The 13,497-nt window shown below is 34.7% G+C and overlaps 2 protein-coding genes across 3 annotated transcripts; both read left to right on the forward strand.

Annotated features, from left to right (window-relative positions):
* The first annotated feature begins 3,793 nt into the window (after positions 1 to 3,793).
* LOC134248055 (ankyrin repeat domain-containing protein 49-like) lies at positions 3,794 to 9,769 on the forward strand. Of its 2 annotated transcripts, none has more exons than XM_062730482.1 (6): positions 3,794 to 4,042; positions 6,539 to 6,663; positions 7,244 to 7,378; positions 7,545 to 7,597; positions 7,753 to 7,811; positions 8,182 to 9,769. In XM_062730482.1, exons 2-6 carry the CDS (start codon positions 6,596 to 6,598, stop codon positions 8,407 to 8,409), a joined length of 543 nt encoding a protein of 180 aa, XP_062586466.1. In that variant the 5' UTR covers positions 3,794 to 4,042; positions 6,539 to 6,595; the 3' UTR covers positions 8,410 to 9,769. The 2 variants fall into 2 exon arrangements, with proteins under 2 accessions (XP_062586466.1, XP_062586465.1); XM_062730481.1 differs by lacking the exon at positions 3,794 to 4,042 and adding an exon at positions 6,048 to 6,204.
* Positions 9,770 to 9,911: 142 nt separating this feature from the next.
* LOC134248054 (glyoxylate reductase/hydroxypyruvate reductase-like) lies at positions 9,912 to 13,280 on the forward strand. Its single transcript, XM_062730480.1, has 3 exons — positions 9,912 to 10,290; positions 12,389 to 12,559; positions 12,664 to 13,280. Exons 1-3 carry the CDS (start codon positions 9,987 to 9,989, stop codon positions 13,257 to 13,259), a joined length of 1,071 nt encoding a protein of 356 aa, XP_062586464.1. The 5' UTR covers positions 9,912 to 9,986; the 3' UTR covers positions 13,260 to 13,280.
* The last annotated feature ends 217 nt before the right edge of the window (positions 13,281 to 13,497 follow it).

Raw genomic sequence — 13,497 nt, forward strand, 5'->3', positions numbered from 1 at the left:
GACTCGATATTAACCACTGTTTGCTGAAAATTATTGTAAAACATGTATATAGTTTTCTTCATACAAATCAAAATCAAGAATTTAACATGTAAACACAGAGAGTATACAATATATTTTGAAAAGTTGAGAAGTTTAGAGAAAATAGTGTAACAAGTTCAAAAACTATTTTTTTTTCGAGTTAAGGTTTCAACTGCAATGTTGTAAGGGATGCCTGCCTTCACCTGGAAACACCACCATCATTTGCCTGTGGATAGCTGCAAATTGTGCCCTTAACTTGGCACTTAGGGCCGTTGAGCAGTAAGGGATCTTTTTCGTGCCATCACCTATACTGACACATGGGACCTCGGTTTTTCTGGTCTCATCCGAAAGACCGGTCTTCACCTCCCACAATGGAATTCAACCCGCGCCATAACAATCTACTTCTTATTCCGCGACTCTAGACCAAATGCTCTTACCATAGCGCCATGCGACAGACTCTATTATTCGGTCAAATGCTGATTGACGTTTTTCATACTTACTGTTAGGCCATTTTTTACACATGGAATTGTCGACGAATTTTTCCGTAATTTTCTAAATCATGTACATGTAAAGGAGCTTAAGGCGAATGTGACCCGGTCAGCGGGGGATGCTCACTCCTCCATGGGATTTAATCCCATTTCTGATGTTTAAGAGGTCCGTGTTTTCTCTGCTCCTGCTCTGTGTTGTTTAATACAGTTTGAGTTTGAATACTGTTTGTCACCCATATGTTTTATCCCGTGCCTTGAACGTTAATGCGTTGTACTTACATTAAACAGACATTCAATAATCAGCTGTAGATTTCAAAGGGTGATGCTAGCGAGATCGAAAGGTCGTGTGTTAGAATCTGGCTGCAACCGACTTAAATCGATAAAAATAAAATATGAATTGTTTCCGGCACTGTGATTGATGGCTTGAATGATTGATTGTTGTTTAAGTTTCTCTCGAGAATATTTCCCTCATATGGAGACGGCACTAGCTGCCGATGGAGAACTACAAATTTTGACCTATACGTGGCCCTCAGGGCCATTGAGCAGTGAGGGATCTATTTCGTGCCAGCACCTACTGCAACACGGGACCTTTGTTTATATGGTCTCATCCGAAGGACCGGTCTCCACGCCCCTCCGTGAGATTCAAATCCGCGACGTAAGGATCAATTCCTTAGTTCGCCACTCTAGAACAGATGCTCTAACTACTGTGCCACGCGCGGGCGATTCGGCACTTTGATGAGTTGCGGGTCATTCGGATGAGACATTAATTAAAAAACCGAGTCAAGACACATGCAGCCGTTAGCACAATAAAGCACCCTTACGCTCAATGGTCCTGAGTGCCGATTAAAGATCTAAATTTCAAGCCCTTCTCCAGTATATAATGAAGTCTGCCGGTCCATTCAATGAAAAATTCTTGAACAACATACAATCGACCTATCAATCCAAAGGGTGATTTGGCAAATATTATGTTAAATGGATTGGTTGAGGGATTCTTTTAAAGTCTTATAATAGCTCCCCGCCAGCAAGAAAATGAAAATTCCGAAACCGTAAGTTGTTGCACATCTACAGAATTCCTTCTATCATATTTTAACAGTTGTTTGGTTATTCTGTAAAATATAGGGGAAAAGGACAGAGGAAGATGTATCTGCAAAGAAAGCATTTCTTATTCTTCAGATGGCCTCTCCAATGATATTAACAATTATGAAACGTTAATGCACATTCGCAAGACATCTACACAATCATATCATATTCTTTAAAATCAGTGGTCTACCCAGCTAAAATTTTAAGAGGATTCGAGGAAGTAAATATTTGACGGATGAACCAATGGAAACATTTGATTACAATCAGTGAATAGTACATCATACTGTATGCGCTGCTTACTGGAGGCCTCTTGGTGCGTTTGGTTGTAAGTGATCTAAAGGAAATCAATGATAAAAAGATTAACTCTTAATTCTATTTTATAGAAATGTTATATACAGTAAAACTTCTCTAAACCGGCCGGCTGCGGATTGAATGAAATGGCCGGTTTAGAGGGGTGGCCGGTTTACCAAATTCAGCATGTTGTATAGGTATAACAATTATTGAACAATGTAAAATTTCTTGTTTGCTGCTTGATCAACTCAATAAGATGTTTAAGCAATTTGTTAATATTTCAGTAATTAGATATTAAAGCCTTCTAATATACGAAAATATAAATAATCTTATATAATGGCACTTAAAAACCAGTGTTGTCTGTGCAGTCTTGGGTCGCTTCATCACAAGCAAATCTTCAGGTTGTAGAATGATTTCTCCGGCTTCATGGATTCCTCTGTTGTCAGGTTGTGGATCTTTCTTAATTCCTGTAGTGTATTTTTCTAATTCATTGGAGGCTCTCATGCTGGTCTAACTGCGGTGACTGTTTCTTCTTCATCTTCACTGTCAAGAGTTTCTTGGCGTTGGTTAGGGCCGAGAAGATCCTTCTCCCAGTCATCAGAATCATCTTCTGTCGGAACACTACCATCAAAGTTGCTGTCAAAGTCACTTGCGAGGCGAGTTGAGTTGAATCAGCGGGATGTCATCATTTTCATCATATTTATTGATGTATGGTTCTTCTTAGTCTGGGCTAGGAAATCCTGCACGTCTAAAACACTTCTAAAAGGTGGAATCTTTAGTGTCTTTCCAGGCTCTTGATATCCAGTAGATGGCATTAAGAATGGAAATTTCCTTGCCGAGTTCTGTTGCTGATTGGGTCAGGTCAATTTTGGTGATGAGGGACTTGATCATCAGCTTTCTGTTTCGAGCTTTGAAGGCATAAATCACACCTTAATCCAAAGTGCAGAAGCACAGAAGTTGTGTTTGTGGGGAGGAATATCAATTTCACATTGCTGAGTCTCAGTTCATGCGAATGGGAGGAAACATTGTCCAGGAACATCAGAATGTGTCTTTTCTGTTTTTGTCATGTTGACGGTAAGGATCCAGTTGTTAAAGAATTCTGAAGTCATCCAATCCTTCTTGTTAGCGGTGTAGTCAACTGGCAGCGTAGTCTTCTTGATGTTTTTGAAGCATCTTGGCTGGTTTGATTTCCCGATCACTAGGGGCTTTAGTGTTTCACAAGTAGCACTGCAAGCAAACATAACTGTGAGTTCTTTAGCACTACTGTCGCCTTTACATATGATGTCTTTATTGTTGAGAGTTTTGTCATGTAGAGGACGATAGAAACAAGTCTATCTGATCACAAAGATGTCCTCTGGGTTGTAGTGAGCTGTGATATCAAGACGTCTTTGTCTGTAAACTTCGACTGTCAATGTGTCAACATTTTCACTTTCTCCGCTATCTTGAATTCGATCTGTCACAGAATATCTGTTCTTCCATCTGTCGAGCTAACCATTTGAAACCTTGAACCCCGGGATCTGTAATTCCGCCGCATACTTGAGAGCCTTCTCTTGGATATTAGGTCCGGAAATCGGAATGCCTTTAGCACGGGTTGTAGAAAACTACTTGAACACATCATTGATGTCAAAGAACTTACACGTTGTGTTGAATCTGGATTTCTTGGGACTTGCGTTCTTTTCAAATTGCTCAAGGTAGAACTCTTTCTTTCGTAAGATGTCACCCACAGTTGGCTTTACACGAAAAGATTAAAACTGTAAATATTAAGCGAACATTTTTTTTTCATCATAATGAATACTTTGTGTACATGTACTTTTTTACTGTATGAAATACATATAGTACTATATGGAGATAATATTCAAACTCAAAAGTCTATTGAACAATAAAGATCAGGAGCAGAACAAACACGGACCTCTAAAACTCAGGGGTGGGATCAGGTGCCATGTTGAGGGAGCATACACTGCCGACCGGTCACACCCGGCCGCCGTGTGTCATGATCGGGAAATAAGGGTGAAATCTATGGACAATTCAGTGTTTACAAGTATGTGTTTTACTGGATATCAACCCCTCTGTGAAACAGGAGTTACGGAAAATAAAAGTGTTAGTGACCTACCATATAATGCTGACATTACATGTACAAGTACAGAAGATAAGATGTTGAAATCGAGGTTAATATACTACAATATGTATTATATTATCTGCTGATTCGTTGTTTAGATATGTAATACTATAATAATGCTGTAATTTAATTGAGCCATGATGTAAGGGAATAATATTGCTTTGTTCATGTGTATGGTGTTAATTTCGTATGGATTTCGTATCTTTTAAATATAGTAAAATCCTGTGGTATTTCTTGCTACATATAATTAAAAATTAATTCAATATTTTGTAACATTGTTGTCTGGCTAGCCCCTGAACTGAGTCGGCGAATTTAATTAAAATCAGTGACAATGCAAGCTAAAATTTATTTCGTAATAATATCATAACGGCAATGTTTGATTTTTTCATGAATTAATACCAGCACCAGTATGCGAGCCTAATAGATAGACTTTTTTTTCTTTTTCGTTCATTAACTACTGTACCGCCAGTACGTTATGTTTTATAGGATAATAACCTGATCTAGTCGTGAAAACTGAATGAAACACTTACACAAACTATTATATGTTACATCATAGATTGCAATACGCTGTTACTCGGCCGGGCGCTGACCTGTATAGAAACACTACCATGTATGTATACATGTACAAAGCTGAAGGAGAAAAAGTCAGAATATTTGAAGATAAATATCAATGCAACGTCTTTACGATATTTTATTTCCCTGTCCATCAAAATAATTTTCACAGACTTAAATAAATAATTATGATGTTATTTCTATTATATTATTGTGTCGTTTGAATTTAAAAATTAAGTGAATGAATAATGTTTTTTAAGTTTCAAACGAGAGTGAAAGAAGAATACTAAACATGTGTCTTTTTTTTCTCTCGTACACTTATTTGTTCCTACATCAGGCATATGGGGACGATTGCTGAAAAATGAAATCGATAATACAAGGATTTTTATGTCCATGTACATAAATCATATAATCTTGGTTATCGATATTAATCGATGACATCGATGCTTGTCCTGTAATCGATTACTTTAAAGAATACATGTATTGTATAATAAAATAAATTATTATTTATAATATTAAAATTTTATTTTAAGTTGAGTGTTACTCATTGTAGGGAGAAAGTTTTGGAATATATGAGTAATTGAATAAGTTGTATCGGGGTCGTAGATAGAAAGAAAGAAAGAAGTGACTCATATTGAATTTAATTTCCTAATAAGGACAATGCAGCAAAACTCAGAGGGCATGGCGTTTATCTATATTTTTTATTCACTCTGGCCAGAACTTTGATTTACTGATTTGTACATGTAAATGAACAAGTCATAGAGCAAATCAATTTACAGTAATTAAATTGAGGTTGCGTATAAGATTGTTCACAAAGCCATTCATTTACTTTGATCAATGAAGATTATAGGTTTCAGAGCTGAAATTTTGCTGAAAGTTCCGTTAAGTTAGCTTAGGTAAGTTAGGTTAATTTCTTTCTGTTTGTTATGTTTGCTTTCTTTTATCTAGTATATTACAAAAATACACGTGAACATGTAAGGATGTATAGATGCAGAATATTAGGGACAAAAATTCTAATCTACATTTTAAAATGATTTATTACTATAGTACTAGTAATTGAAAGTAATTTTGTTTGAGACTTAAAATCCTCATCATGGAGATAACTTGCATTAATACGATTTGCACTAGTACTCCATTTGTATCCCAGAAAAAAACAATCAGTGAGAAAGTTATTGCAGTTCTAAAAATCAAATTTTTCCCTTTCTTATGATTGAACGTATATATGAAATAAAATGAATGGGAAATTATTTAACATTCTTGAAAATCACATTTTAGAAATGGAGTAAAGTGGAATAAAATCAGGTGCTTGATTTTTTTAACCTTTCTTTTCATAAATGAAAACACCATTCTTTAATAATGCATGAGAAAAAAATTAAAAACGTCTTGTGAAGAAAAAAAACATATGAAATACATGTAAAAAGTCCCAAGGGAAAATATACATGTTCTTTCATTTCTCTTGAAAATCAGTTGTAAAAAAAATAAATAACAGCTTTATTTTTTCATTTAAGAAATCAATCATATCTCATTATGCATATGATGATATTCTGACATTACATTGGCTGAATTTAAGTCGGGTTCGGAAACCTGGCCCAGCAGGTGTTTTAGAACATGTCTGCGCCCATGAGTGTTGCTAACGCCGCTGCGAACGGCGATTTAACGGTAAATACTCTTATTTTTGAAAATTAAGACATTAATTTTTGCTTCATAACAAAATTTCTGAAATGTGTATCAACTTGAAGCACAATAAATGTTATATGCCTTCGCATTTCTTTCCTGTTAGAAAATTTACCTCCGAATTTCCTCTTTTTAAAATAATAAACGAAACAATGTTGTAAACTTTTAAAATTGTCCATATAGTATTTCTTCTAAACATAAAATGTACTTTACATTGAAATATATTGTTTCTTTTTAAAATGTTTCAATTTTGGATGCTGACGGATTTAAATTAAAATCAATTAAGTCGGTTAGAAAATAATGTCTTTGTGTTTTGCAGCTCTTGAAACAAACACTGAGACAGGGTGCAAATGTGAACGAGAGATCTAAAGATGGGATGTCTCCACTTGCGTTGGCAGCTTTCTGGGGATATGCAGATGTGGTTGAATGCCTGTTAAATCATGGGTATATCTTCTAAAAACTTGTAAAATATATACTGAATCTTAACTTATTACAATGTGTATCACCAGCTTCCTAAGGCTTGAATGTGTGACTGGAAATTTGCCTGTCCCAAATGAAATGGTATCCCTAATATCTATACAGAGCATGGTATACATAGCAACCTGACTTGTTATACCAAGAATGACTGGCTTATACACATTTCATATAGTTTGAATAATGCAAGAATTGCCAAAATTTTCAAATGTGGGAGCATTTAAATTCGGCAACTCAACAAATACAATCATTTCCAATATCATTATATCCCCCACTTGAAAAGTGGGAGGGTTTATAGTGATCAGGATGTCCATCTGTCTATCGAACTATTACACTTTTGTGTACCTTGATCTCTCTTGTACGCAACTCCTCTTTTACCGCAGAATGATTTTAATGAGGCTTTCATTGAATCTTTGTTATACCAGGGTATACAATTAATGTAAATTTGATTCTATGTCTTATACATTGTGTTCTCAGATATTATAATGCATTAATTTCATCTTCTTTTTTTACAATTGTCAAAGACTGATTTTGAATTATCATTTAATAGAGCGGATGTAAACATCTGCAACAAAGGAACACAGTGGACTGCTTTGCACTGTGCTGCCTTTCAAGGTCATGGGAAAGTCATCATGAAACTAATGGAACATAATCCAAATACGGAGCTGAAAGACAACCAGGGCAGGTAAATATTGTAAGGGGGGAAAAGTGTCAACAGTGAAGGGATTATGTTTGCTGTGATATGACCAATATATGAGAGCATGTTCTCTGTACATATACATGTACACATAAGAATTACACACTTTTATAATAGACAGATGTTCTTCTTATGTATGACATTTTTATTACAGAACTGCTGTTGATTTTGCCTCGGCCATGGATGCTATTTGGCCATTCTTTGCAGGTATGGATTTTGTAAAAAATAATCTGGAGATATTAATTAAGTTTAAACAAACAACATGTACAACTCTTTAATGTCTTTTATAAATTAATTAATACAAAGAATGTCCTAGTAGTTGAACTATAATCTCTTGATTTTCTTGTGATTTTATTTTTTAGCTGCTGGCTGCAAGAGAACACCAAAGTCTGAGTTAATTAGAATGGATATTGTCAAAAGGGTTAGCTTTTCTTATCTTACATCCACAGTCAAACCTTGTTTTCTCATGCAGACTCGATGGCATTTTTGTAAAACGTTAAAATATTTGAGGATCCCAGAAATTGAGGATAAAATTATTTTGAAAATATTTTGACAGATAAGTAATTTGAATTTTCAAATCACTTCAAAAATTTTATTGTACTCGAGATATCAGTGTTAAAATTGCTATACTATTGTTCAACGGTGTATTGAATAATACAAATAATCAGCAGTTTATAATGGTATAAGTACTGTTGCATGTGCTGTATACGCCTGTATACACATATAAAAAATCATGAAGTTCAAATTAAATGAATTGTTTTTAGAAATAACCCAAGAACACTTATTTTCAGGTGACACATGTGGATCCAACACTCCCTAAGTCTGAGATTGCTCACTTCTCCCGCCCGGGGTCAGCGTATGTGATAAAATCCCAGCCCTTACATGGGAACAATCCCACAGACACCAATATGGCTGTGGCTTCTATGAATGGAGACGTTCTAGCGGGCCTCCCAGAGGAGCCAGAGGTTCCAAGTTCAAGGACACCACAAATTAATCTAGCAGTGTTCAACAACATGTAATTCTGTATCTCATTATGCTGTGTACACAATTTGTTATTAAGAATTCAGTTTTAAACAGCAATATGAAAAAGAGAATCGTATACATCTACATGTAATTAATAATTAACATTAATGGCTGTGAAAGGTGGAAAATGCTATTGAAATTTTTATATGTAGAAAGATCTCTATGTTTTATTGTGTTTTATATCATATTAGAGTAGACTGTTGGAGAAGGCAGGTTGATAAGGTTAAGGGCCTGTTGGTGTGTAATTTGGTGGCAGAGTATTTTTTAGCTTCTTTTGTATTTAGGTATACATGTACACAGCAAAACTTTGATAACTCTGTCAAATGCATAAACTCTGGAATCTTGAACAGAGATATCTCAAATACATGTACTACAGATATGTCAAAAATATTTGAAAGTCAACAACACATTTTCTTTTAGACCCTTGAATATCCCAACAACAAAAATTAGGTCAAACTCCAACCAACTTTGAGATATTGAGATCAAATGTACTTGTCAATAAACAATAGATAAATGTAATTTTTGTTTGCTAAGTTAGGTAGAACCAGTAACTCATACTCATTGCAAAATTTATGTCTTGAAATGGATATGGTGAATATTGATTGAATTTGAATTTATGCAATGAAGCAATAATATATGTATTATTATATGTAGTTGACTTACGTACACTATTCTGCTTAGAGTAGGCTAGTGTTAATGTACAAATTTTATTTATGATTTTTTGTTACCTGTATGTTTAACTTGCTTGATTATTACAGCAGAAATACAATGTACAGAATCAAAGATTGATAAAAATGAAAAATGTGAATAATTTGTAGTTCTACATATTTTTTTTTGTTTTAAAAACAGAGACATATTTGATATATGTATGTGTATATACTTACAATTTTTACTTCGTCTGCTTTTGTAAAACAAGTTTATATGCACTTTGTATAGCTATTATCTTGACATAGTCTTTCCATTTAGTTCTTAAAAAGATATAATGTTATACCAATTTATGATTTTCACAGAAGCAACTTGTAGGGGGTGGGGACCAGAGCCATGTTTTTAACTGTGTTCAGAAGATAAATTGAAATAAAACAAAGTATTTGTCCCTTATAAAATCAAAGTATAGTATATTGTTCACCCTAGGTTTGTATATTTACATTCAACATGTTCAATTTACATCACTGTCTTGGATGTGTTGGGGTTTGTAGTCATTATCATTGAAATGTGGCACTACATGACTGTGTTTATATTCGTATTATCATTTCTTTCATATAAATGTATATGACTTCAAAATGCAATTTGTACATTGCCTTTGTGGCAGTTTGTTATTTATTTGAATTTATTTGCTTTCATAAAAATAAAATTTAAAAAAAAACGTTTAATGAATGTATTTTTAAAACCAATTTAATAAGCTTTTGTTTGAGATCTCAGGAAGAGGATAATTTTTAAATATTTTTTCGGAAAAAATATGTTTGAACGATTGACTTTCATTACTACAATTTTGTCACAAATCCACAGAGTTCGCAATTATTTTAGAGTTATCCCGCTTTGATCAGAAAATAAACAAGGTAACCCCTAACTTGATATGCTAAGTACCAGTGTTATCAGGAGAAGTCCGAAACTCATTCATAACGTTTATATCGCGCTTGTCCCAGGGTTTACGACCCATTTATTTTCATCGATGAGCAATTCACCCAGACCAAAAGTTTATGTCACTCGCAGAGTTCCGCAAGATGGGTTGGAGATCCTGCGACCACATTGTGACATCACCCAGTGGGACAGTGAGAAACCCGTCCCCAGAGCTGAACTCATTCGACAAGTAGCCGGAAAGGATGCCTTGTTTTGTTTGCTGACCGATAAGATTAACGCTGAAGTTTTGGATTCCGCAGGTATGTCTTACCGCTGTGTTTGTCAGTATTATAGGCCTACACAGTATATACCTGTTTACAATTGAAATGGGCGGATCTAAGATTGCGATATAATATGAGTGTACACCTCTATACTACACAAGACTAAGTCTAAGTCTAATTTATTCTATTGATTGATAAAATTTTGATTGGTATAAAGGGATATACCTTTTGCATTAATAATTAAACGATATAATAATAGTGATATGGGGATATTTTATCAACCAGGGACAATATACTAAGTTACAGAGTTAGTATACACATATAGTTCCCTGTTATTAACGAATAGAATTTTTTTTTTCAAAGTCAAGTGTATGCGTATGATCCAAAATAATACATGTAAATGAAAAGCTAAAAAATATCGGTAGAATTTTGCAAACTGATAATTTTACATATTGATTTAACATTTTCAAAATAAGCAATATTATATTTTATTGTGAATTTAACAGAGAAGGATCAGGTTGAGTTGACAACATATACAACTCAACCTGTGGGTATTGTCTTTTAAACTTATTATAATCCTCCTCCACATGACATTTTAACCCTTTCTCTTCATTGATAAAACTATCCCTATACTAAAGTAATACAATCCTTGTTTATGTCTAAGTCGTCCTTGATATACGCAAGGCTTCTAATTTAACAAAACTAGAAACTTGTATGACCCCAACGACCAAAGATTACAACCAATAAAAATGAGTAGAGTACTGGAAAAATTTAAGGAATCACTGTCTAGTTAGTAGAGTATTCCAGGGCATCAACGATAGTGGGAAACATTGGATAAACTTTTCCAAATATCGTTGATCAATGATGTCCCTGACATACTCTACTAACTAGAAAGCGATTCCTTATATTTATATTACAATGTGAAATAAAATTATAAATTTATATTTTAAAAATGTAGACTACTAGTAAATTAAAAACATGGATGTCAATTTCATTAGCCCCCACCCATATATTACGCCTTCTTAGGTCCTGACCTATCGCTTTGCGAAATAGTTACATTCTGGTAGAATGATAAAAGAACTATATGCGGTATATTGCATATATTTGCCCCCACAAAAGACAAATTTTGAAAACTTCCTGAAATGTGCTGAATTCAATAAATTATATTGAGAAATATAAATTGACAGAAAATATTATAGTGTCAAAGCAGTGTATTCTCAATTTTTGTTTTTATGACGTCACAAACTAGTCCGATTTTATATCCTTTTTCAGATAGAGGACAAAATGGACAAAATTTCTACAATTTTAGCTTTAAAATTTATAGAGCGCAAGTTTGTTCAGGAACAATATTGACATATTTCAGTGATGTTATCATTCTACATATTATATTAAAATATTTTATCCAAAGGAACACACATGCAGCTCGGTGACTTTTACTCAAAATATGACGAAATTTGTACATTACCCCTCTTTCTGTAATTGTTCATAAAAAACTGAAATTTACGTCATGTTTGTGACGTCATTACGCACATATGGCGTCATTACTTATGAAAATATTCAGTGCTTTGAAGTCAGCATGTACTCCCCTGTTTAAGAACTTAATTAAATATATCTCCATCAAAGTTTGATTTTGGGGGCAAATATTGGTTATTACCGAATAAAGTTCTTTTTTTTCAATTTCCAATTTTTTTCTCTGTGATAACTCATTGAAAAGTTAGCGGAGTTGATTTCTTGATATTACTACTGGAATGTAAATTAGGCAGGTCGATACTAAGTTAAGAGCTAAGGAGGCCTTAAATATGCATGCAAATCTCGTGCGCATCTGTTTCTTTGTCTGACGCTAAGGAGACCAAATATGCATGTGAAAGTGTAACTTTCAAATAGTTACACGCATCAAAAAGCATAGAAATGGAAATAATTATATCCTAGACGTATGCGACCTAATACGAGTGCATTACTTCAATTTACTTGCATTTTGCAAGTGACTGCATGTCTGCAATCAATTGATATTTATTTCAGGAACACATACATTGTATTTAATTAATGAATCCAGCGTGGATGAAGTAGCAATGCAGTTCATTTTATATTATGCTCACAATCAAATTCATAATGTGTTTTATTTCATTATGACATTTAGGACCCCAGCTAAAATGTATTGGTACAATGTCAGTTGGATACGATCACATTGACATGGCCGAGTGTCGGGCGCGGAACATCCCAGTCGGTTTCACTCCGGACGTCCTGACGAATGCCACCGCTGAACTCACCGTCGGTCTTCTGCTCGCCACGTCCAGGAGGCTCATAGAGGGTAATTACTCAGCTGTGTGCAAATAGTTATATGACTCTATCTTTCTGTACGATTTTTTTTAAAATTAGATTTATACAACTCACTTTACCTGACCCTTATTTCAGCTTCCAAATCAGTCCGTGATGGCGGATGGGGAACGTGGGACCCGTTATGGATGCTGGGTCACGGATTAGAGGGCTCTACGGTCGGAATTGTGGGTCTGGGGCGTATTGGAATGGCAGTGGCCAGACGACTGGCTCCTTTTGGTGTGAGTAATTTTCTGTACAGTGGACATAATAGGAAAGAGGAAGCTTCGGAAGTGTTTGCAGAATTTACAGACTTTGACACTTTACTGTCAAAATCTGATTTTGTATTGGGATGTTGTGCGCTTACTAAAGAAAATCAAGGACTTTTTAACAAAAATGCGTTTTCAAAGATGAAATCCAACGCAATATTCGTCAACACAAGTCGAGGTGGACTAGTTAATCAGGAAGACTTGTTCGACGCTTTGAAGAGTCGACAAATCGCAGCAGCTGGATTGGATGTGACGTCACCGGAACCACTGCCGACTGAAAGTCCCTTACTTTCACTTGAGAACTGTGTTGTTCTTCCGCATATAGGAAGTGCCACAGAGAAAGCGAGAGGCGCCATGTCCGCGCTCACTGGACGAAATATATTAGCTTGTTTACGTGGAGAAAGCATGCTTTGTCAAATAAAATGATATAATTATTGTGAATGTCAAGTTGTTTAGGTTTATTATTCTCATTTACCCAGGGCTTTGTACGTATAAAATTGATAAGTTCATAGTATACACATGCATGATTCTTTTTCGAAAAGTTGAAAATAAACTTGTAAAGTTTAGAACTGTTAATTAGATACCTATAGTTGAGAACTAATTTTGGTTGATACTGAAGATAAAAAAAGATGAAGGCATAAACAGATGAAAAACTACAAAATTC

The sequence above is a fragment of the Saccostrea cucullata genome, unplaced genomic scaffold, assembly GCF_032062105.1.
Source record: "Saccostrea cucullata isolate Sc308-1 unplaced genomic scaffold, CSIRO_AGI_Scuc_v1 ctg502, whole genome shotgun sequence".
Lineage (NCBI taxonomy): Eukaryota > Metazoa > Mollusca > Bivalvia > Ostreida > Ostreidae > Saccostrea > Saccostrea cuccullata.